At 42.0% G+C, this 24,518-nt stretch overlaps 1 protein-coding gene across 1 annotated transcript in view; it reads right to left on the minus strand.

Annotated features, from left to right (window-relative positions):
- frem2b (FRAS1 related extracellular matrix 2b) overlaps positions 1-24,518 on the minus strand; it is a 58,416-nt gene that overhangs the window by 12,124 nt on the left and 21,774 nt on the right. The window contains exons 3-8 of the mRNA XM_069668772.1: positions 17,994-18,140; positions 13,142-13,372; positions 11,323-11,448; positions 10,172-10,423; positions 1,428-1,577; positions 306-515 (exon numbers count right to left, since the gene is read on the minus strand). Coding sequence (XP_069524873.1) covers positions 306-515; positions 1,428-1,577; positions 10,172-10,423; positions 11,323-11,448; positions 13,142-13,372; positions 17,994-18,140 — 1,116 coding nt within the window. The remainder of the gene's footprint in view (positions 1-305; positions 516-1,427; positions 1,578-10,171; positions 10,424-11,322; positions 11,449-13,141; positions 13,373-17,993; positions 18,141-24,518) is intronic.

The raw sequence follows: 24,518 nt of genomic DNA on the forward strand, positions 1-24,518 counted from the left end.
GTGTTTACTTTAGGATCTTTAAAGGAAAACCAAGAAGGCAAGCAAAGATTTAGTATGCCGGGATTGGCTCCTTAGATTTGTGACGTCTCAAAACCTGCCAATCTGAAAACATGTTGTTCAGCCTGTCCTTGGTACACTGCAGTTTAAAAGCAGACAGGCCCAGCCATGGAGATGACTGCTTATGTTGTCCCTGATATGTCTGTTAGCACATGAAGAACACCACATGGAGATGTTTACAAGGTAAAACACTTGATTTACACTGGAGGGGGGCTTTAAAGAAACTTTGCTAAGAGATTTTCACTCACAGTCTGAGACAGAGTCATTGATGAGGATTGTGGCCTTGCTCGGCTCCCCGAGGATCCCGTTCATGGGCATCCTGAGTACCAGCTCAAACTTCTCCGGCCCCTCCAGCACCGGCTGGCCCAGGTCATCCAGGATGGTCACACGGAACGTCTGCATAGTGACGCCCGGTGCGAAGTCCAGATTCCGGCTGATCCCGACGTAATCCACACCAGCTGCTCCACAACACAATATGGGTCAGACATGTTTCAGAGAACCGAGTGCTTAGAGGATAAAGTGGATAAAGAGCAAATGGAGTACAGCACTTGATCTCATTCAGACAGCAGTTCTCATGTTACTTTATAATTCATTTTTGAGTGTCAAGCAGCAAGAAAGATAAAAGGATCTATGTTGCGTGCTGACAAAATGACGCTTTGTATCTTATAGTTGATGGCAAAGAACAGTTAGAATTTGTCCTGTGATTAAAGGAGAAGTGAGAGAAACTAGATATCTCCCCGAGCGCAAACAGGTTATTCATTTGCCATTCTTTGAAGAGTCTGGGTATTGAGAGCTCACCCCTTGCCCGCAGGCTTTTCTCATGTACTTATGACCCAGTTATGTGTATAAGTGTGGGCTTGCATTTCTACCATTCTGCATATGATTATGGGCTAGTTATTTTTACAGTTATAAGACAGGCCAGAGCAGAGATGTTAAGAATCGGTACAAGGCGGAGAGGATTGCCTGAGGGCAGGAGATAATACAGGCTGCAGGGAAGGCTTGAGAAGATAGCAGCCAGTTTTAGAGTACAAAGCGCTTACCAATGTGCAGAACAATCAGTATGCATTCCTAAAGCGCCGTGCTCACTCAAACAACCATTATCCTCACAACACTGTGTACATCCGATGCCTACAAGGCAAAGGTCCAACAGAAGAGCCCTGACTTGTCTCCCCCCCCACCTGAAATCATGTTTACATTCCCCAGGTCATCCACCCCACATTTTTAGCGTTAACGTCTCCTCGGCCTCTTGAGCTCAGGAAAACAAAGGGTGACAGGGTGACGACTTAACGCTATTGTTCTCTGTGGTTTACGTTTCTCTAAGCACTAACAAGCTGACGCTTCAGAGAAAGGCGCCTCGCAGGTACGCATACCCTCGGCTGAGACAGGATCTGTCTTTCTGGAGCGCACTGTGACGGTTCCTCCTTTGGAAAGATCAGTCCCCGTCCTCCACACCTGCACCTCCACGAAGCCATCGCTCTCATCCACGTGGTAGTCGGTGTTGCCAAAGTAGAAAACGGGAGCTGGAAGAAACAGACGAAGGAGGGAAGGAGATGAGAAAAAGAACAAAAAGGATGTAATCCATAATCATCTTGTAGTTACAAAACAGGATACTTGAATGTCAGTTGTAATTGTGGAGTTGAATCTCTAATAGCTAGAATGTTCTGTAAGATTACCCCTGATTACAGGAGGAATAGAGGAAATGCTTCCCTCCAGACACCAGCAGGCAGGTAGGCAACACTGTAATTACAGCTTTTCAAACAACACTTTCTTATTTCCTGGAATTATGTTTTGGGGGGATTTTCACATCTGCAACGTGAATAGATAAAAAAACAAAGAAGCGACCTGAAAGCAGAGCTGCATTCTCTGGTTTCCTTCTGAATGAGTGTGGTGGTGCGGCTGACTCTGATAGTGACGGGTCTGAGAGGCAGACAGGAGGCCTGACAGGAGGTCTGGGGGATGTAGAGCTCGGTGTGCCAGCCCAGGCCTGCCTGACTGCAATTAGTGTTCTATGAGCAGAGATTCCACTGCAGCCAACTCACACACTTTTATTCCTTTTAACCCTTTCAGACCCTGTTTTCTCTCAACAATGTACACGTCATGCTGCTCGTGTGACAATGCCTTCTGGACTTAAACCGCGGGGAGTCAGTCATAGTCTGTTACAGCTATACAGAAATAACAAGAGCAGCCAATAGCTAAAACTAGCTTTAGATTAGATTGACAGGTTTAATTAAAAAATGTTCCAATAATTGATCAAATACATGATCAATATTATGATTAATGGGAACCATCCGCCACTGAGCTGTAAAGATGTAGTGCTTTGAGAGCCACTGTGACCAAATACTGAATAAATGAAGTGAATGGGGATGGCCATGGGCAGAGTTGTGGTTTCCATGACAATAGAACCTACAAAATAGTACTTAGCGTTTCTCATCACACAGTGTGGGGGGAAAAAGAGGGAGTAGGGATGTGGGGATGAGCTATAAAAGCATTGAACAATAACAAATCCATACTGTTGTCACTGCGTGATGATTGTGTTATCTAATGGAAGCAAAATAAAAGCGGGATAAAAAACAGATTAACTGTCAGTCAACAGAGCTGCCAGGCACAATTACTGATCAGTAGCAAAGTAATTATTATTTTGCAATACGTTTTTAGTCTTCCAAGTAATCTCAGTCTCAGATGATTGTGCATATTTTGATGCAGCCTGCTTTGGCAGAAACAGCTCTATACTGACAAGATAAGACAAGTTCTAAAGGGAAAAAGCTTTTTAGGAAAAGCTTCTGCTTCTCAGAGGACCAATCTGTGGCTGAACTAAGATTTCTCTGGAGAACATGCAAAGGCCAAAAGAGTTGTTTAATCTATCCTGAGAGCACAACCAGGACAATGTGTGGCGTATCGGGAGGCTCGCAGCTGCCAAAATTTCTCCCCACAGAGAAACCAAACAAAGATGGTTTTGGCTGCCTGCACTTGATCCCCAACAGGAGGAGTAATCAGATCTGCTAGCCTGAGGTTTGCAGCCAGGAACTCAGGCCCTGTTGTACTCGCCCAGTAATCAGATAAGGTTTGAGAAGCAGGCAAACAGTGAGCTTCAAAGAGCTACGGCCCATTAACTGAAAGGTAAACCTCTGGCTCCTGGGCTCCATCAGCAGCAGCCTTCTACGCCAAACATGACATCTAAGGTTCCCTGGATGAAAGTGGAGATGATCCAGACTTCCACCATTTATTATGTTAAATTATGTAAGATGCATACATGTCTATATATTAAAAAACACATGTATGCTATGATTTTTATTATCGTGTCATATATTTCCACTCAGTTTCCTTCTTATATTTTTAGAATACAAAAAGTAGATCAGAAATAAAAGCACCAGTCAAATTTGTTGGTCAACGTATTGTGCAATATGCCTGAATAACACAGCCAAACAAAGACACTTTACTGTTGCATACATTCTGTGTGAACATAAAATAGAATAAGGAGACACAAGGAGAGGCACAGGCATCCCTAAGGGGACTGTTACACTCCCACTGACTGCTTGATTTCACTTGAACTTTGCATGACATTCCCACAGAGCTAAGTGGCTTCTCTAATGGTGAGATTCAATTGAGCCTCGGCAAATGCTCCTCGGCCCACTGTGTGCTCAAGAAATCTCCCTCCAACAGCAAAAGCATACAAAAGCAGCAGCTCCATATTCAAACAGAATAATCTACAACTTGAACCACTGATGACTGTGAAAAACACTCGAATTTTCAAAGAGCGCTCAGGATTGAGCATCTTAAGGCTGCTGATTAAAGTCAGCACCTAGCTGCTTAAAGACTGTGGACATCTGTTTATATCTGGATGAATGGGAATCCAGGTGAGACATAATGACAGGGTTGGTGGGTTCCCACCTCGATTCATCGCCATCCAGGATACACCGCACACGCCTTTCTTTAAAACTGCTCATAATCATACCTTCAGAACCCGAGCAAAATTTACTGGCAACTGACACAGGACTATAAATACACGAGTCCTGCTGTACAAGCATTCTCATGTCTTACAGCCTCAACCACCCAACAAAAATTTCCCGGATGCAGAGTCAATATCAAACAGTAATTACCTCTGCAAGAAGGGACAAGTCTCTCCAAACACATTGCAGCCGACAGCAGAATGGAAACTGTAAGGATGTGGACGTTTACGTGCAGATGGTCTGCCGCTGGGAAAATAACAAGTGTTTTGAGGAAAGCAGCTGTCCATGCATGCTACTGTAAAAAGCCTGGATCGCTTGTAACCTTTACAGTCGTACATGATGAGATGCTAGACATTTACCTCAGTAGAGGAAAAAGAAAACAGAATTCTTGCTTCTGGTGTTAAAGCTAATAATCTGTCAACATCATCAACAACCTGGCAGCGCCGTAGTATCGTTTGTCTGTCTGTGCATTAGTTTGAGTCTTCCCTTTGTGTGTGCGGTGTGTGCGTGTGTGATGATGAAAGGAAAGACAAACAAGTGTAAAAGCTATTATGCTGTGAGCTTAGATGTTGTTTTTAACAATATAAACCAGTTATAACCTTTTGCACACATGCACACACGGTTTCCCGCTAATTAGCCTATTTTCACTATAATCGACCTTGTCAATTATTGTCTCCTTCAGAGCTTCGTTCTGCTGTCGTTTAGATTTCCTTTGCCTGTCATGATGTGCCCTCACTTTTGTTTGTCTCCTTTCTGATTGATGATTCCTCCTCCTCTCTATTGTTTTTGTATTATGAGTTATTCACCTGTTTTCTTTATCAGTTTGTTTATCAACCCGCCCAGTCAGTGCACTGTGCACTCTTCCTCTATGCAGGAAAACCCCCCTCATCATGTCAGAGATTATTTGGTACAGTGGTGCATGTTGTGCAAGTGTAACACAGTGGACCAGAGAGTGTCAGGGCTCTTGTTTCTGTTGTGATCTAGCCTTTCTTAAAAGACACCAGCTGATGATTTGCACCTTGAGTTCTGTTCAGAGACTGTTAACATGCAGGGGTTCACCCCTTTCTCTCCTAAATCCACCTCCTGCTGAGCAGAAAACCTGAACAACCAGCCAGGATCAAAAGTGCAGTGAGCAGACAGCGGTCCTCACCACCTTTGTATCTGTGTGGACTGACAATTGTGTTTGTTGGAGGGTCTAGACAGGCTGCAGGCTGATCCCTCGTGGATCTCTGGGCAAATATTGTAACTTTCCACTACCTTATGCCCACAGGTAACGGGTGTTAACAACTTCTTCTTTGTTCATTCCGTCTTGTCAGACCAAATCACAATATATCATAAAATGAGATCACAAAACCTCATCTGTCAAACATTTGAATAAACCATTTCTACAAGATAACAATGTCTTTAATATCTGGGGTTCTGCGATTAGTGATTATTTCATTATTTATTTTAATTGTAAATGGTTAATATTTATATTACTGAAAATACTGACAGAAAATTGCGGTGGCAATTTCTGATGGTGAGATCAGTCAAGTTCTTTGAGTAACAAAGTTGTCTTTTGATGTCTTTAATTGAAGAATAATAGATGAGTATAGCAGTTCATAACCAATACAGTCCTCATTCATTGTTTACTTTCGTAAATACACCAAATTTAAAGTAATAATCTCGAAGATTTTCATTTAAATAAATGTCTGTTAAGTCACAATCTATCGCCGAATGAGGTAACACAATGGTGATTGAGCCTATGTCCTACTGATGAAAGCCTTTGCATTTGCAGTATTACAGACTGGGTGTCTGTGGCGACTTTTGTGGAAAAAATCACAAGTGGCGCCAAGTTAGTGACGCGTTTTCCATCAGCCAGCAGTGGTTGGTCTGCCAGAGAGGGTAGCAAACAAATTCGGCGCTCAGATGAAGGCAAACAGTCTAAAAAGGAAAGTGACCGTCAGCGAGGAAAATCAAGAGTTACAACCGGAGCCAACCGTGGACGTCACTTGCTGGGAAGATTGCTCCCACAATTGTCGTTTATGGCATAGGTGCCGCCAAAAAGAATGAGACTGAGATCTTTGAGATTATATCTTTAACCCATCTACTACTTTTTTTTTTTTGAAGATCCAACTAAAAACAGGTAAAGTCTAGAGACCACCCAGGTGTGATTCTGTTGAGTTTTGGTTACGCTTTCTGCCTGAAATCAGTTGCCAACAAAGTTCCCTCTGAGGCAGTTTGGTGGCATGAAAGAGTCTGGTGTTTTTACTCCAAACAAAGCACATTTTAATTACTCCCTCTCTGCGGGTGAAGGTGTGCTAATGAGTCGACTGAATGCTTTGCTTGGAAAGCAAACATGCCTTCTCCGACACAGCACAGGTCTACAGAACTGGTTATTAGTGCAGCAAATTTCAATTACTTCAGTTGTAAAAGCTTTAAACATTTTCAATTTAGACTCCCATAAATCTTCAGATTAAAATCAGACCTTGGCAGACGATACGAGCTCCGCCTCCTGCTGCACTTGTGTGGTTTCTTGCATGATAATCTACCTCAGTAGGTGGCCGAGACTGCATTTACATAAGGCAGGAGGGGCATACATTAGTGCCCTTTGTCTTTCATTTTCATTATAGTGTGGCACTGAGACATGAATTTTTGCTGATATCAGTATTCTGTGAACTATTTGAGCCCACAACTGTGTGTAGCTGCTGAAAGGCCTCCTGAGGAGCGAACCTCTCACAGCCAGGCACAGGTGTTCAACCAGGCAGCGAGTCCTCCCTCCCATGTAACCCCTCTGGACACCATCTGCTAAGAGGGATGACAAAGAAGGATGTGATGCCCCCGTTTGCCTCCCTTCCAAATATACCTGAGTGGAGCAAGGAAAGGAGCCTGGATTATTTGCTTTAATGTATAACCAAGCAAGGATAGGGAATTAATCTGTTGCTGCCTTTCTACTCCTCCAGACAGGATATTGGTCTTGTTCTGCTTGCCTCAGAGCTATTTACCATTTACTTCACCATCAGTGCAAAAGCCATTTCATTATCAGCTCCTTCAGGGAGATATGAAGGTTTGACAGCGTCTTATTTCTCCCCGCTCTCCATGTTCCATTTATTCAGCGGATGCCGGCAACCTAAACACCTCCAGCGCCTAATCCAAATTAGACTTTAGAGGTGTTGCTGAGCCAACTTTACGCTTATTGTGTGTATGTGCGTATGAGTGTGAGTGTGGACGTGCGTATCTCATTGTGTGTTACGGCAGTGGATCTGATGTCAGGTATTCGTGTCGTTATAATGAGGAGCCAAGTTGTTGGACAATAGCTCCAGGCATTGCTTCTCTCCACATCCCACTGAAAGTCTTGACAACAGTTAGAATCACAGATTGAGAATAACAATGAAACGCTCACAAAGGAAGATTGAACAAAAGCAGGCTGCAGTCTGGCCCTGCTGTATGGGGCACCTTTGTGAGTTTGGCCACTCTGACAACGGATCTGCATAAGCAGATCTTGATTATCACTCAGCCAGTCTGACGAAGGCGGAGGCAAAGAAAACATGATTACAGATAAGGCAGGTATAAACCTGAGTGCAGACTTTTAAAGCTGGTTGTCAGCCTGAGTCATGTTAATCCTATAATGCATAAAGCCTTATTTTTTTCCTGTTTCTGTGTGATAATACACCGAGGACCTCGAAATGAAGGAAAAGGCAGGAAATGTCACATTTGTGGAGAAACATTTCCTCGTGTTTTATATATTTAATTGACTTTGAATGCTACATAAACTACACTACACAGACATGCCATTGTTTATTACATTGCAACTGGACAGCAGATATGAAAAGCAGAAACGCATGAATGTTACGGAAGCAGACATTCATCCATACATTATATTTACTCCGCTTTCCTATGATAACGAGTCATTTCTGGTCGTTTTCCCGAGATCTCGACTTATTTATCTCGTTATCACGAGATAACAACGCGGCACCACTGTAACGTCAGATGATCATGACTCATATCCCCAGAGTTGTAAAAGCACAAAACAAACATAGAAACAGTCTTAACTTACCTCACTAGTGTGGCAAAAGGCAGCATGGCATGTCCTGGTCTGAAATATCACAGTGAGCAACCTGTTGTTTTGTTTTCTAGATCGGCGGAAAATGATCCCGTTACCACGAGAAAACCAGCATTGTTATATCGAGATAATGGGCCAAATTAATCTGTGATAATGGAAAAACCAGCTTTGATTTCCCGAGATAACAAGAAAAATAAGTTGAGATCTCGAGAAGACGACCAGATAACCAATAAAATGTATGGTTGCATGTCGGCTAAGGGCTCTCGTAGTATATGAACATCTACTTATCAGTAACAGGAAACTGCCAAACTTAAGGAGTAGTTTTTTAAACCATGAACGCTTTGCCTTTGTTCCTCTGAGACCACTTCCAAAGCAAAGATCCAGCTGGCTTATCTCGTCCTTTGAAGCTCTTATTCCAATCTATGTGCTTCACTTTTCAGCCTCCCTGAATGAAAATGACAAGCAACTGTATGGGACCAAGTGAAGACAGTCATAGTAAGAGATCAATCAATAATGTCTCCAATCAATAAGCTCTCTGGCACTTGTAAAGACATGCAATACTTGCACTGTTAGAGCCATCCATAAAAGCTGTGACACTGTCTGGAAATGTAATAGCTGCAGTGGTAAAGCACTCCTTTGTGAATCAGCCCGACTGTCGAGGGGACCGACTGTCGTACAGCCCATTAAAAACTTGTGTGTCTCAGCAGCTGTCTCGGCAGTCTCGAGTCAATACCCAGGAGCAGCGGAGGTCAAAAGGCCCTGTACTCACTCTCAGGTTACACCGGACGCAATCACGTAACCCCTTTCCTTCCTCAAGCAGGGCAAACAAATCCACTTGCAGCGTGTCTGCTTTAAATCCCACAGGGAACAGGAGGTTAGAAAAACCTGCTACACAGTCTGAGAGCTGCTGCTGCATCAGATTCGAAGACACCTCCTTGACACAGGTTCATGGACAGGCGAGTCACATCATTAGCACTGGTTTTGTCCTGGTTACAAAATCAACTATTAAATGTTTAAACACAAACATTTCTTGGGAGGGGAACTTAAGTGTGGGAGGTGATTATTTCAACTTGTCATGATGAATGAAAATGTGTTGACAGAAGGACCATCGTCACTGACCAAAAACAACAAATGTATTATTTGTTTCAGGCCTGACTGTCAAAACCTAACTGTGCTCAAACCTGATCTGTTAAATGAAAGTGTATGACAGTTGTACTCTGCTATAAAGTGAAGGAATCTCCTACCAGAGGCAGACTCTAATTTTGGAGTAATTGGAGCTAATGGAGAAAATTAGAATACTTTTCAATGAAGCAAACTTACGTCAGTCACGTAAAAAATGACTAATTTCCCAAAGGTCATGATTTTCTGACTTCTTAAACTAAGCAATTAGATAGTATGCTGAATTGAATATTGCGACATCACTGCAATTATCCGGCTTCAATTGGGTTTTGATTTGAGTAAAAAAAAAAAGTCTGCTCTGCAATCATCCCGGTTTTCAGCTCCAGTGTTGCCTGCGTGCAATCACAGAGTCTTGACTTCACAGCAGTGCTTCCGGAGATCGGTGGAGTGATAGGGAACTGAGGAATGGCCGTCAGGTGTTGGGGAACAAAGAGGCGTCGGGAAGATATGGGAGACTATCAGCCCTCCAGTCTGAGCCTGCAGATATGAGATAAAGGCTTCGCCTCCAGGAAGGAGGCTCGCACACTCAAACGCCCTCTCTCCGAGATATTGTCAGACAAGCACAAACACAACCAAGAAAAAAACTCAAGCACACATTTCCCCGGCACACCAACATGTTTGCTGTCTGTCTGCCCACCTGTCTTCAATGCCTCTCTTTGGATCAACTCATGCCGCAAAGTATTTTACATTTACAAAACTTTTTCCAAACCTATTTTTAGCTTCTGCGTATCTATTTCATATAGAGCACCTAAAAATGAAAGATAAAAACCTTTCTTGCCAGGAAACAGATTCCATCGCCTTCTCTAAAGAATAGAAAAACAAACTTGTCTCTAAATGCCAGAAAGTTTTAATAATCGACAACCTTTGACCTCTTGTACCTGCACAGACTACTACACACTTTAATGCATTCAATTTCACACCTCTGGTCTGTGAAATGTCATCTTACCGTCTTCCATATCGGCCATGATTGTGATTCTGGCTGAGGGGAAGTCTGAGCCCAGGCGGCCCCCCATGGGCATGCTGAGGGTGACATTGAAGCTTTCCTCGTCTTCATACAGGGAGTCATCTATGATAACAACCCTGCAGGATTTCTCCTCCTCTCCCTTGTCGAAGCGCACGATGCTGTGATGGTCCTCAGGCCTGGAGATGTAATCAGAGTAGGACAGCACTGCAGTCGGGATGGTGCCTGTGGCTGAAACTGTGAGTGGGAGGAAAACAAAATTACAGAGAGCAAAGTTAACGATCTGAATGCAGTTTTTATTTTTTTTACATAAAAATCCACAAATACGCTCGATTTCCCTTTTTCCTGAGTTTTTTTTTCTAGCAAAATGTTGGGATACACAATTAAAATAGTAACTCCAGAGGAAAAGCCTAAATCTTTTCTTTAACCAGTTTTTCACGTAACTCTGTTTCATCTATAAACACATTACTGTATCCTGCAAGCTCTGAAGAGCAACTGAAGCTTTTTCTCGAAATAGAACGAAGTTTTCTTTAAAAGAAAACAGAAGCATTCACTCTTGACTGCACTCAACCATTTACAGAATCATTTTAATCCAACTAGTCTACACATCAGGTCATGCTCTTTGCATTTCCTCCATTTCTTCCTCTGTCTGCAGGTTACATCATGTGACAATGGAACAGCTGCCATCGAGTCAATGATGAACGGCAGAGCTTTTTATGTTTCTTTTTCTCGAATACATTCACTGCTACACTGCACCATATTATCATTATCATAGTTATCATCAACATGGAAACCTTGCCCATCTGCTGCTTCAATACATGGTCACCTTTACAGATACATTATAAGAACCTCTCCAGTGTAAATCAAGTGTTTAACCTTGTAAACATCTCCATGTGGTGTTCTTCATGTGCTACAAGACATATCAGGGACAACATCAGCAGTCATCTCCATGGCTGGGCCTGTCTGCTTTTAAACTGCAGTGTACCAAGGACAGGCTGAACAACACGTTTTCAGATTGGCAGGTTTGAGACGTCACAAACCTAAGGAGCCAATCCTGTTAATGGACTGGGTGACGCTATGAATATATTATAATTTTTGCAAACCGTCATTGTAATTTTTGCATAACTTTTGCATACCTTGCTGTGTGTAGCAGATGACCATGAGCTCCTGGCTCACATCTCCACTCCTGTGCACGGGGATGAGCAGCTCTCCGATGTCCTCCTCTATGTTGTACACAGCTGAGGGTATGAACACTGTAGACTCTGTATGCGAGAAACATCCAACGTTAGTTCATTACTTTGATGTGTTAATATTATCAGAATTTATCTTATATCTTTTGACAGTATTGGAATGAGGAAATCTCTTGTGTATGATCAGTTCTCCGGCAAGTGAATTGAACTGAATGATTGGAGATGAAGAAAAAGGGAAAACGTGACAGAAAATCAAATCATATGTGACAGTATTTCTATCAAAACCTTTCATTATGCAGGCTAACAGCTTACACACCGGGACCATTGACTGCTCTCATTACAGCTCCGCTGGTGATGCTTCGATCATGTTTAATTAAAACCCATTTACCGTTGATTTATCTGCAGTAAATATTCCAACCTAGAGGCTGCTTACACTGATAACGCAGTGAGACAGTTCTGGTAATTGACCCAGTTAGTGATACAGACAGATGTGGAAATTGTTATCTGTAAGAAGCGAGGGATTAGGAAAAGAGTAAGGAATCCTTTAGAGAAAAACAATGTGTACAAATCAATGTCGCACACTTGGTTTCATTTAGGAAGTCTATTGTTGCCAACATAAATTGCCTGGAAGAAGCTGTTTTTATTTGGTTTGAGAGCAGAGAGACGTTAAGCAGAGATGTTGTTTTTTTTTACTCGACAGCTTTACTGGCAGCTCTCCAGCTCTTTGTCTCCCTCTTTCTCTGAGCTGCACATGACAATCAGGAAGGTAATGAGCTTGTAACGTTTCAGCCATGAAATCCACAAAGCTCAGACCGAAGCTTTGTATCGTTCACCCACATTAACAAGGTGGTGGTGAGTCAACAGAACTTGACCTTTCCTGTCCTGTGGACCATGCAAACAGTTGCATAGGATGATGTGGCCATTCTTCTCTTCTCTTTTTAACACTCTCACTGTTTCAAGCCGGAGCCACTTAAGTTTGTCTGCTGTAAAATCATGTATTTTTCACAGCGGCTGCCCTTGAGCTTTTCCCTTTTTGTCTTTTCAGTGAAAAGAAATGAAAAATACATTTTTAGAAGCCTTCAGAGTTTATTTGACCTTGAAAGGCAAATATCATTAAAAGTATAGAAACCCTAAACAGTGCAACGATATGATAAAAGACATGACTGGAGGAAGAAAAAAATCTGTTCCAGGCAGAAAGAAAGAGAAAATAGACATTCACATCTCGCAGAGAGAGAGAGAGCTGCCAGTGTGATTTGATTGAGCTGCAGGGAACGATGTTCTGTAAAACAAATGGCCAATTAACCATGTTAATTACTTTAAATTGTTGACAGTAAATTCTTCCTCTTTCACACGGTGAAGCCCTATGGGACGAGGAGAAGCATTATCAATATTTATGTTATTCCGTTCTCTATAAGAGTGCAGCTGTTTTCAGTTCATCTGCTCAACACTCATTTCACATGTGAGAGGAGTCAGCGTGGTTATCTCTCTGTCCTTTTGACCTTGTTTATCTCCACTTGTGGAAAGAAAATACTGCAAACATAGACGCTCAATATTTAGCTATTTTCATATTCAATTTGAGTAAAAGATGTTGTTAGTTTCTCTCGGCTTTCATGTAAATTAATTTTGCATCTAAAATATTGTGTGCATTGATTTCTATATGGAAAGAAGCATCACCCAACAACATAAAACAGGTCAGATGAGAGGACCTATACTGACATCCTTGTGGCTAAAAAAGAGTCGATTTTGAAATGAAATCCTCACTGACCATCATCGGGGTCCAGGATCTCCACAGTCGCAGACTCTGGGAATTCAAGGGCGCCCATCACCGGCTCGGACAGAACGATCTGGAAGGTCTCTGACACTTCATACTCGCTATCTGACAGGATCCGAACCTTCCAGGTGGCGGTGGTCTGGCCTGGGTTGAATTGCACCTGTTTCTGTGCCTTACCCCGGAAGTCTTTGTCCTTTTCTGCAGTGCCGTCCTTCGTGCCAATGCCTTAGGAAGGACATGGGGAAAAATAGGTTGTTATCTTTATCAGGTAAAATTTGTGAAACTTGTGCAACCACCATGTGTCATGGAAATCAGAGAATGTTAATTAGTTTTGGTTCAGGCATACATTTTGTTATCTACCTTTTAATAAACAAATATATTTCATCTACAAACATTCTGTGAATCCTGATATCTGTGTAACTTCCATCCATTTTCTTCCACCTGCCCACGGCAGCAGCAGGCTTGGCAAGTTCGCCCAGACGTCTCTCTCCCCAGCGATGTTTTCCAGCTCTTCCTGGGGGATCCCGAGGCTTTCCCAAGCCAGATGGGATATGTAATCCCTCCGGCGAGCTCTGGGTCTACCCCTGTGTCTCCTCTCAGTTGGACGTGCCTGGAAAACCTCCAAAGGGAGGCACCCAGGAGGCATCCTAATCAGATGCCAGAAATCACCTCAACTGGCTCCTTTCGATTCTAAGGAGCAACAGCCCCTGGTATACTACACCATATTCCTGCAGTATCCCCCATACACATACCATTCCTGGGGGACACGACTTTTGGCCTTCTCCAAGTCCAGAAAACACATGTAGATGCCCAGAACTGAATCGGCATTGTGTAACTTACCAATTATAATTATAACTTCTGAGATCAAAGGGGCCAGGAAAAAGTCACGCCCCAGTTGGTGTAACCTGACAATATGTGACCATCTTTATGTTGCAGTTTCCATCATCCATTGTTTTTAATAGCCCTTGTGAGAATAAAGCCAATTACCCTTAATGTCAGCCTGGTCTCAGCAGCAGTGGTTGGGGGCTAACTGGCGTTGTCTGACCTTCAGCATGTGAGCAGTTTGATGGGGCCTATAGTCACTATAGCTGTGACACTGGCAGGATTCCTGTTGAGCGGGGGCACTGAGGCCGGTGAAATGTCACACAGCCTCTCCATTGTCTTTGCTAAATGGCCACATAACTCGCAGCAGGGGTCTGGCAGAAAATAGAAAGAAGATGGCCGCACATTCTTGGAGGCTGCCACAAAAGTAGGAAAATAAGTAATTACCGGATAAATGGAGCACAAATGTAACAGTACTTCTGGAAAAATTTCTCCCTCAGTTTGTTCACAACTGAGGGAGGAAAGAGAGTAAAGAAAAATGAAAAATCGCATCAGGGCTCCACACGAGATCTTCAAAAGACCACAGATTGAGAAATGCATGATTTGTTTTTTTTTTAACGGATTAACATTCTGTTCTTTGATGGACATAAAAAGTGGGCTTTGATATGGAAGAGCAGACAGAAGGAAAAGGCCCCTGCACATATGTGCTGAGATAAAATGGTCAATCTCAATGGGGCTTGAAAAATCAGCAGTCTTCACAGAGCAGCTAGGAGAGGAGCGAGTATGATATTCTCTATCTCCTGCACAATGCCCGGATTGGACGGCCCTGATCTCAGCAGTCTCTCCGAGGCTGCGTGGCAGGTGGGCTCACTGTAGCCTCAAAACCTGTGCCACCTGCACTGTGCACATTGACCAGTGAAGCAGTAGCCCACCAGTGGGCTCCTCTGATCAGTGTTCACTCAGACGGGGCTCGGCGAGAGGAGATATCCTCAGTGTCCATGAGAAGGCACTGGCCTGGGATCAATCACTATCTCACTGCAACTCTGAGGCAGATGGGTGGCTTGGATTGTCAGGCTGCTCCGGAGTCCTGTTTGTGCCGATTAAAACTGTTTGCTATTTGCCCTTCGATCTTTGTAGCAGCAAAGGAAGAAACAAAACTCAGCCTGAAAGTAATGGATGTTCAGAATAATGATGTACCTGCAAGGAAAATGCTGCAGGGATGGTTTTGAAGAATGTATGATAAATTAATTCAAATGATTTATTAAATCCTGGCTGTCTGGTTGCCTCCTGAAGATGAAAGTACACTCTTGTTTACATCCTAAATAAGGTAGGGAGGGGGCTAAAGGTTAGCAGAAGTACACGACTGTAAAAGCAAACAAAAAATTGATTCTGCTCAATTTCTTTATTAGGTCCAAAAATGTTTTCCTTGGCTAGAAAGTGAAAAAGTACTTTTTCAAAGAGTATTAGATAAGACTGAAAAAAGAGTGGTGCTGCATGTGGTGTCTGATAAAAGAATCAAGGCCTGGGGGTGTAAACATGCACTCACTTACTGTTATGAGAAATGGACAACATTCGTTTCACCACTCACGCCTTTAGAGAGGAACTTTTTGGTACTTTTCTGAGCTCATTGTAAAACAGAATGGTTTTGACATGAAAAAATCTCATCACAACACCGAGGTACACCATCCTCCCTCCCCCATTATCATTCCCCTTCATCCTGCCTCAATCATAAGAAAACTGCACTGTGAAAAGCGACGGTTTGGACTTGAAAGCGGAGAACAGTCATTTCGGACATTATAGCGCTGCTGGGTGTTTTTTCTGCAGGCGATGAACACTGAGTGCATCCAAAGTTCAAAGTAGCGCTTCTTTAATTTATAATGTGACCATTAATAAAACAGTAGCTATGCTTCAGAAAATCCAAACATGGGACGTTATTTGTTTGTTTGCCTATGCTCCCTTTACGAGATATAGCGCATACTGTTGTTTATCATTAATTTTCAGAGATCCCTGTGCGGTCATCAAACGGGCATTTCAGTCCATTTTCAATTTACATTTATTTTCTTCTTACACCTCATCAACAGGATCAACTAAAGATGTGTATGCTTGTTTTCAGTTACTTCTTACTGTGAATAAATAAAATCTGTAGAGTTTATAAAACCTGCCTTAAAATGAGCATTTTTCTATTTCACTTGACTTAATGAGCTCCGGTATATATACTGTGCAGTGTTGGGCATATAAAGGTCAGCAGAATTTGCATATCACCTCAGAGATGTTTCATTAGTCTGACACCCTGAGGCATACAGAGATGCAGACGACAGGACAGCAAATGATCCTATTGGGATCTGACCTTTAACACCAGGTCATTGTAATCACACCTCGTTTTTATGGACAGAATTAATAGTGGCACTAAAAAAGGCCAGTGGTGCCAGCAGTGAGAATTCCTGCCACTCATAAATCTCTACAGCACTAAGGATTTATGAGAGGCAGGTTACAGTTATTGTTCGTTTAGTTCCAGTTGGTAGTTTGCCTGGACTAACATTTGGAGTGGCGCTTTTCCATGGCCACCAACTCTGGGTGACCTTTCTCGTGTGTCTTCAGCCCCTGAGGGATTGTACTGTGCTTTTGTGTGATTGGAACATAAACACTGGCCAGAGACAAGTGAAAGGTCATGACCTGCGTGACCACTAAGGGTGTCTAGGCAGACTTAGAGTCGTCCTAAAATGTATCAAAGTGTGTGTGTGGTTGTGTACGATTAGTATGATTGCTTCTGGCGCTCTACTTTAAGTACTTTATAAAGTTAAACAAGACAGAATCAGAATGGATGGAGGGGAATCCTGAAGAATATCTTATGACAAGGATTGTGTGTATTTTCCAGCACATTTGTACATTTCTTTGTTTGTCTGAATGTTACGTATGAACGTTCCTGAAAAAAAATCAGCGCAATAAGTGAAATTTGCTTTTGCATAGTAACAATAGAGTGGTGTGTGGTGTTACTCAAGTATGTCACTAAAACCAAAAAATGTTATCTTGTCATCTTCTCTGCTTATTTTAATGAATCAATATTTTATACTGTAGTCGTTTTATTTATTGGTGTTTTTGTTTCAAAGTAATAATCTCGAAGATTTTCATGTAAATAAATGTCTACCCAAGGTCTCTGGATGAGCCAGACAGTATAAACAACAACCAGCCTGACAACATAACATAAATACTTCACAAATATCATTGTTTCTTTTTTTTTAAATCCAGAGGGGCAAAATATGTATCTTCTTTTACGCTTTCTTTGTTAATTATTGTTATCAATGTAAAGTATTCTCTTAAAGTGAGAAAGTTCATTTAAATAAATGTCTGTTAAGTCACTATCTATCACAGAATGACGGAACACAATGGTAATCGAGCCTGTGGCCCACTGATGAAAGCCTTTGCATTTGCAGTATTACAGACTGGGTGTCTGTGGTGACATTCGCGATAAAAATCACAAGCGGCGCCCAGTTAGTGACGCGTTTTCCATCAGCCAGCAGTGGTTGGTCTGCCAGAGAGGGTAGGCGGAGCTAAGCGGCTGCTTTTACAGTCTCTGCAAGTGTTGCGAGTAAACAGTAATCTACTATGGCCGAACAAACAAAGAAAAGATGGATGACTACAGATACAACTTCAAAAATAAGTGAAAATCCAAAGAAAAAGAAACAAATTCGACACTCAGATGAAGTCAAAAAGTCTTAAAACGAAAGCGACCGTCAGCGAGGAAAATTAAGAGTTACAACCGTAACAAAGGGAGCCAACCATAGACGTCTGGTTATCTGGGACGTATGCGCCCATAATAGCCTTTAATCACCATAGGTGCCGCCAAAGAGAACAAAACTGAATCTTCAAGATAAACATTTTAAATATAGAAATTTAGTTTAGATACATTTCTATCGATTAAAATGGTGCAATTTCTCAGTGCTTTAGAGTAACGTCATGTAATAATTATGGATATTAATTATTTTTTACAAGTTCCATCATGAAATCAGAGTTGGTGTCTGCTTACTAACGAAGGAGGTCTCCCCCAGGTAGCCCCGACGTTTCAGCACCACCTCCAGAAACTTGACCTGTTCGTCCACCACGTAGTGTTCCTTCTCTAAAGAGATCCAGGCCCAGTTCAGGCGGAACTGCTGGTTCTTCAGTTTGTTCCCTCCTGCAAACAAATACAGTTATGTTAATGCTACTTAAAACACACCCTTAAAATCATCACAAAGCAATGGAAAAAACAACATAAAGTCAAATAGTGTTACAAATAGCCTAATAGCCGAACTTTCCACTTCCCAAAACATGGTTTTAAAATTAGCATAGCTATTTGTTTCTGGGGTGAAACAGGGATTTTCAAAACCCCTTATTAGATTGATTTCTTGGATACCTTTAGGACCTGACTTTGAGACACTTTAGCCAGCACTCAGTGGGTGGTATGAGGGCTGCATAGCACTTATGCAAAAAGAAGAGAGTTTGTGCCGTCTAATTGCTTCATTTCTAATTAAGATAAAAGGTGTCTGTTTCCTGTCTGAACTGGGTTACTTTATCCCTGGCTTTTGAAGTTAGATTCAAAGGCCAAGGCTACAGTCCTGGAGGGGATCAGTGCTACCTTTTCACTTTAAAGACTTACAGACTTCAAACACACACAGATACACAAACTCTCACAGAAAATGTTAAAAAACGAACTCATAAAGAAGTCACTCCACATTTTAGTGTTGTAACTTCTGGAGCAGCGACTAGCAGTCTTATTAATAATGGTTTCAGAGCTGCTGCCTGCTGCTGTACTGGATGGGAATGGTGAGCCACAGATGACTGAGGCACTAAACATCTGGCAGTTCTGACAGTGTCAGGAGGCTGCACGGACAGTGTGTATTGTTTGTATCAGGCACAACTGAGAGTCTCTACACCGCCCCACTCGGGTGTTCTGGTCAGTAAATCTGTTACATCCAGCTGACCGCTCCACTGTGTTCATTTCCTCCTTCATTGGATACGGTGAGACTTACACACATTCACCATGGGTGTTTTATTATGTGTGAGGGTGCATACATTTACGAGTTAGTGTGTCTGAGTGTGTGCGCACATGTTCTCTGCACCTGTTCAGAGCTTTTTCCTTAGGTCTGGTAGTGTACGGACACCCCTTAGTCTTATAACGCATAAACAACTTACTTAAATCACTAACTTAAATTAATAATTCATAAATCCACGCATCAAAAACACCTGCAGGTAAAAAAAAGTCAATGAAAATATCTCTGCACTCTAGTTACCCGCAGTAATGGGCTTCAAAAACTCTGGAAAGAAATAGATTACGGAAGACAGAAGGTGATGTTTCGTGAACTTATAGTTGCAGTTCAGAGCGAACTTCAGAAAGACTGTGTGATGCCAACACCGAGCTGTAATTGGGACAAAAGGCTGCAGAAACTGTGAAGCTTGAGCAAAATAAGACAAGAAACTGTTTTTCTCTCTCTTGCAAAATTTAGAAAATGCTTGAATCATTTAGTTGTGAACATTTCAAGAAGTTCTCGTAAACACTGAACAGCGTTAGCTCTCGGAAAATAGAGGTTGTTCTTTTTTCAGGGGCACCTCTTCAACACAGTTGAATGTTCAACGCTGTTAATGAGTCCCTGACCTTATTATGACTCAGAGCATTGTTTCCTTCACACTTCATGCTATGAGAGGAATTTGTCTCAGCGTTTCCTTCAAAGTTGCACGGCCCCTAAATTATGTTTCATTTGGTGAAACTTCAAACAAAATTCTATTTTGTTGAGTGGGGAATTTTTCCTCAAATATCAAAGCTTTTATAGGATGTCTGCTCAGCAAGAAAGTCGCTAATAATATGCATATCCATTTTTCTGTTAATCCCAAATAAGTCGCTATTACTACTGATGGTGATGTGCATCATGCACAAGGATTTTGTTCTGTTAAATTTGCATCACCTACTGAATGAGAATTATCATGAGGGATATGCACATAGGTTCAGCACTAAAATGTATTTACTGCCTTAAATGATTTGTGCACAGAAGACGATTATTTAGAGGTAGATATGTTTGCCCTAGAAATGTGTTTAAAGCAACAGATACTGCAAATGTAGATGTTGACTCTCTATTGTTTATATGTCAACTGGCACTAGAGACGTGTTTTTGATTAAATGTCTCAGGTTATACATTCTTATGGTCTACCACAGTGTTGGGTTTAGCTTCCTGTGTGTTCCACATCCTTCTGGTGGAGACAGGCGACCTGTGTATGACAGGACCTCCCTACTCCGTCTGGATTACAGCCAGCAGCATGGCACGCATGCCCCCAGTAAACACTGCATGTGTGATCTCTGAGACGTGAAGGAGCCCGTCCTCCACTGAGGTAATGGAAACAGTGAAGGTCTGTTTATCTGACTTCACACGTTGGCACAGACTTTGTAATGGTTTTAACACAGTGGATACTCTTGATCTAAAGCATAATTTAAAAAACAGATGATTTGCATAATTTCTTCATAATCAAACACTGTGTCCAGGACATTTCAAACCATTTATCTATGGGATCCCAAGAAACTCATACATTTCAATAACAACATTAAATGGCAACATGTTTTGCATAATTATTGACATGACACTGAAGAAACAGCGCACACATCCAGCTAAGCATCAAAGAGGCAGCTCTCCCTTTCAAAATGAATCACTTTAAACACCTGTTTGCCTTCCACAGTTTCCACAAAGTGGCTCCATCAATTATTCATTTTTCATATCCAGCAAGGTCTGAGGAGGATACATCCAGAAGCAGCACTTCTGAGTTTAAACTACAATAAATTCCTAACATGAAACAAGAAAATATTGGTTTTTTTAGGAGTGCTTAAAGTCCTGGTAAAGCTTCAGTGCGGCCTTCTGGGGAGCTGGGGAGTGGAGGTGCTCATTTCCAGAGGACCACTTCACTCCTCCAGATTTCTTTCTAATTAAGATAAGCAGGGGTTGAAGTAAGTCCACTTCAAAGAGGCCCCAAGGAAAACACCAGAGTTAATCTTTAACCCGCACTCACAGCCCTGAGACAGAACTTAGTGAACAATATCGGTGTCTCTTATGTTCAGGTCTCCGCAATGCAGTGCAGTTTACAGCCAAAGCATACATCATCTGTAATGAATGCACAGCTAAAACAGGTATGGGTGCTTTATTTCAGACTGTATTCTACATAATATCCATATTCTCATTCAAATCGTGTGGTTGTGCTAGTGCGAACCCTAACCCATCTTAAATTCATTCACTGAATAAGTTGACCGCCTGCACTCTGCCTTTTTGATTTCTAGTAAGCCTTTGAGCACTTGTAGTCGATGTTTCTATAAATAATATTTTAACTGCTGCTACTACTTTAACCACTTAACCACAACCAGCCTCTAACACAACCCTCTTCACCAAACCCTTTGTACAATTCATGTAGCTTCACTTCTACGTACACGTTCTGTGCTAGTGGACGTGTGATGAGGGACAGAAGCCTTTTGAAAGAGGCCAAAGAATGTGAGAGCCCAGACTGTGCCAACTTAGTGCCCCTGCCTCCTCCCTGCATACATGTTGCAGACAGCCCTTATTTGGTCACCCTCAAGCATCGTGGGGCCACGATGCCCCGTGGACCCTCGTCTGTTCATTCAGCCAGGCAGACAGGCAGGCGGCACTTTGCCCACAGAGCCAGCAACACACTGATTAGGCAGGATAAACTGGGACCGGCCTGTGAATCTTGTTCTATAGAAACAATGCATCTAAAAATACTAAGTGATCATATGCTGAAAATGGACTTTGTCTGCGAACAGTTTCCATGATCTGCAATAATTGTAATGTGCACTAAAATGTCAAGCAGCATTTATGGAGATAGATGCCAGAATAAAGGTCACAGGCCGATGATTTTAGTTTTTAATTAACAGGAATTCTTTCAGATGCTATTAAGACAAATCACACTGGAAGAGAAGCCACGGGAGCATCGTATTTAACCTCCATAATAAAGGCGATAATATGAATACTGGTGAAATGTAACCGCTTTCTGTTATTACTCTGAGTTTTAAAGGCTGCAGTAAAAGCAGACAGGAGGTCCAGCAGTTAAAGGACCAATAGTGGAGTTAGTCATCACAAGCTTTTCTTAATTTTTCATTCAGTAAAATGAATAAATACAGAATAGTGATTGGAAACAAATTTATTTTTCACCACAATAGTTTCAAATAAGAATGCATTGATCAATCCATCAGCAGTCAATCGCTGTATTAATACCAGAGGAGGTGCCTGGAACACAAGACTCAAAAAGAGAACAACTTTTTGTCCACAGGCGTAACAACAAAGAGGGACGGGGTGAGGAGTGATGTTAGCTTGCAGGCATTAGCAGCTGTGTAATTCCTTAGATAATGATTACATTAGCTAAGCACCAACCTAAAGAACGTTGACCTCCACAAACTAAATTAGCTGCGTTAACCGAAAACAAATTCAAGAAGCTACAAACAGCAAACTGTAGGAGTTAGAGCTAACTAACTAACCAAGCTAGTAAGCCTTAGATATTTTGATCATTAGCTAGAGATTGCACCCATTAATGACTAGGCCACTATGAGGCTTTGTAATGATGATGATGTTTGATGATGATTTATTATTGATCATGGTCTCCAGAAAACAAGGGCTGTGTTCGAAATGCCATACTATACTAGCAGCCCGTACTGATTTGGCCAAAATGTAGTATGCAGTATGCAAACAAAATGCCAAAAAAAACCCGGATGTCGGACTGATTTGGAAAAGATCTCCAGTGTGCATTGGACCAGCCTGCCTCGCCAACTGTATCCCACAATGCAAGGCGCTGGAACGTCATAACGGCAGTTGAAATGGCAGACAGCAGCAGAAGGGGGCGCTATATTTAAAGAAGCAGCTGTTTCCTGTTGGTGGGCTTTTGTTTACTTACGCTTTCCAAAACCAGAAACTGCCACCTGGCGTAGAATACTGCTCAATAAATTTGAACAGTTCCGACTACATACTACCGCCGAACAGAGTATGCAGTATGTAGTATACAGTATGCCATTTCGAACACAGCCAAGGTACTGTATATTTTAAACTAATGTTCAGATCATATCTATTTGCTGTAGATATTTACAATCCCCGAAGGATGAAAATTCAGTTTAGCACACTTCACAAGGTTTCCCCCAGCAGAAAGTGCAGCAGAAACTTTGGTAGTGTAGTGTATGTGAATACTGTATTTACATTGCAGTGTCCAGGGCCATTAGTTGATCTTTAGACTTTAAATCGGGTTAATTTTAAATTCTTGAAATTCTTCTTGAAATTTGCATTCGACTTCTTTCTCTCAATGCTGCGTCCAGGATGAGATATGAGAGAGAAAACGGTCAGCTGACTTAAGTTACAGAATATGTAACTTATGTCCCAAAGTGTTTCAAAGAAATTCCACATGTCTAAGTGTCATTTTTGGGATGGAAAGTTCATTCTATGTTCACAACTTAAATTGACTCCACAAAATGCCTCGTCTTTAGGTTCCATGTACCAGACCATACCAGCATACTTTTCATCCCTCCAATTAAGGGAAAAGGGATATGATAATCCTGTTGAAGGAGGGAAAGCACATGGCAGGGGAGAGAGAGGGAGAGAGATATGGTCTAATCACCCTAAGCCTTGTATCAGCAGTAACGAGTTGGCCGTGGCTTGAAAGACTTAGAATTGTTATGGTTTCACAGGCCCTAAACCCTTTTCTATCAGCACAGCCTTTCAGGGAACAGCTCTGCCATAAATGTGGCTGCTCTGCAGGGTCCATTCCGGCTGCTGTCGCCTCTGTGTCCTCTCTGACACAGTGGTCACTCTGAGGCGACGTTTGAGGGGCCTGAAAGAAAGGCCAGAGGCAGCTCTGAACAAAAGTGCTGGGTCAGAGAGCCATGCAGGGCTTAAAGCAAGCTAGTCTTTGCTCTCAGCAGGGAAAGTTCTTTGAGATTAACATCTGAACCTCAACTTTAAAGGTGATTCAACTCTCAGTGCTCCGGCCCAAATTCGGACTACAACGGCTGGAGTTACTTTTGTGTCTTAAACTTTTATTCATCACATCATGAATAAACATGTAGATTTCACATTTCATCTGACTCTCTGATCATCTATATGGACAAAGTTAGCCTGTTATGTTTGGTGTGATGAAGAGAATTTCTGTCTAAATACATAAATGCGATAGTTGAATGAGCAGTGAAACTAAATAGCTCATGAGAACAAGAGCATATTTTCATTAGCTGGAGCAAAATCCACAGGAAGTCGTTCAAGGTAAAGAACCTAATTAATGACTTTATCATTTAAATGTGACTGAACCAGAGAAGGTGCTTCAGTGTTCTTTAAAATGTAATATTTCACAATGTGACTGACAAAGCAACAACCTTCACCCTGCTCCCGCACTTTCTGTTTTTGGTTCCAAACAGCAGCAGACAGTAAGGTTGATGTGGAAACTGCTCTGTGACTTTCTTCCTGTGTCACACAGAAGTAGCAACCTTGCCTGTTTGAAAAGGCAGTGAAGAATTCCCAGAGCTCTTATTTCAGCTGGGGCTCCTTTATGT

This window comes from Semicossyphus pulcher, unplaced genomic scaffold (genome assembly GCF_022749685.1).
Source record: "Semicossyphus pulcher isolate SPU_LCO1_2020_fin unplaced genomic scaffold, fSemPul1.0.p SCAF_19, whole genome shotgun sequence".
Classification (NCBI taxonomy): Eukaryota; Metazoa; Chordata; class Actinopteri; order Labriformes; family Labridae; genus Semicossyphus; species Semicossyphus pulcher.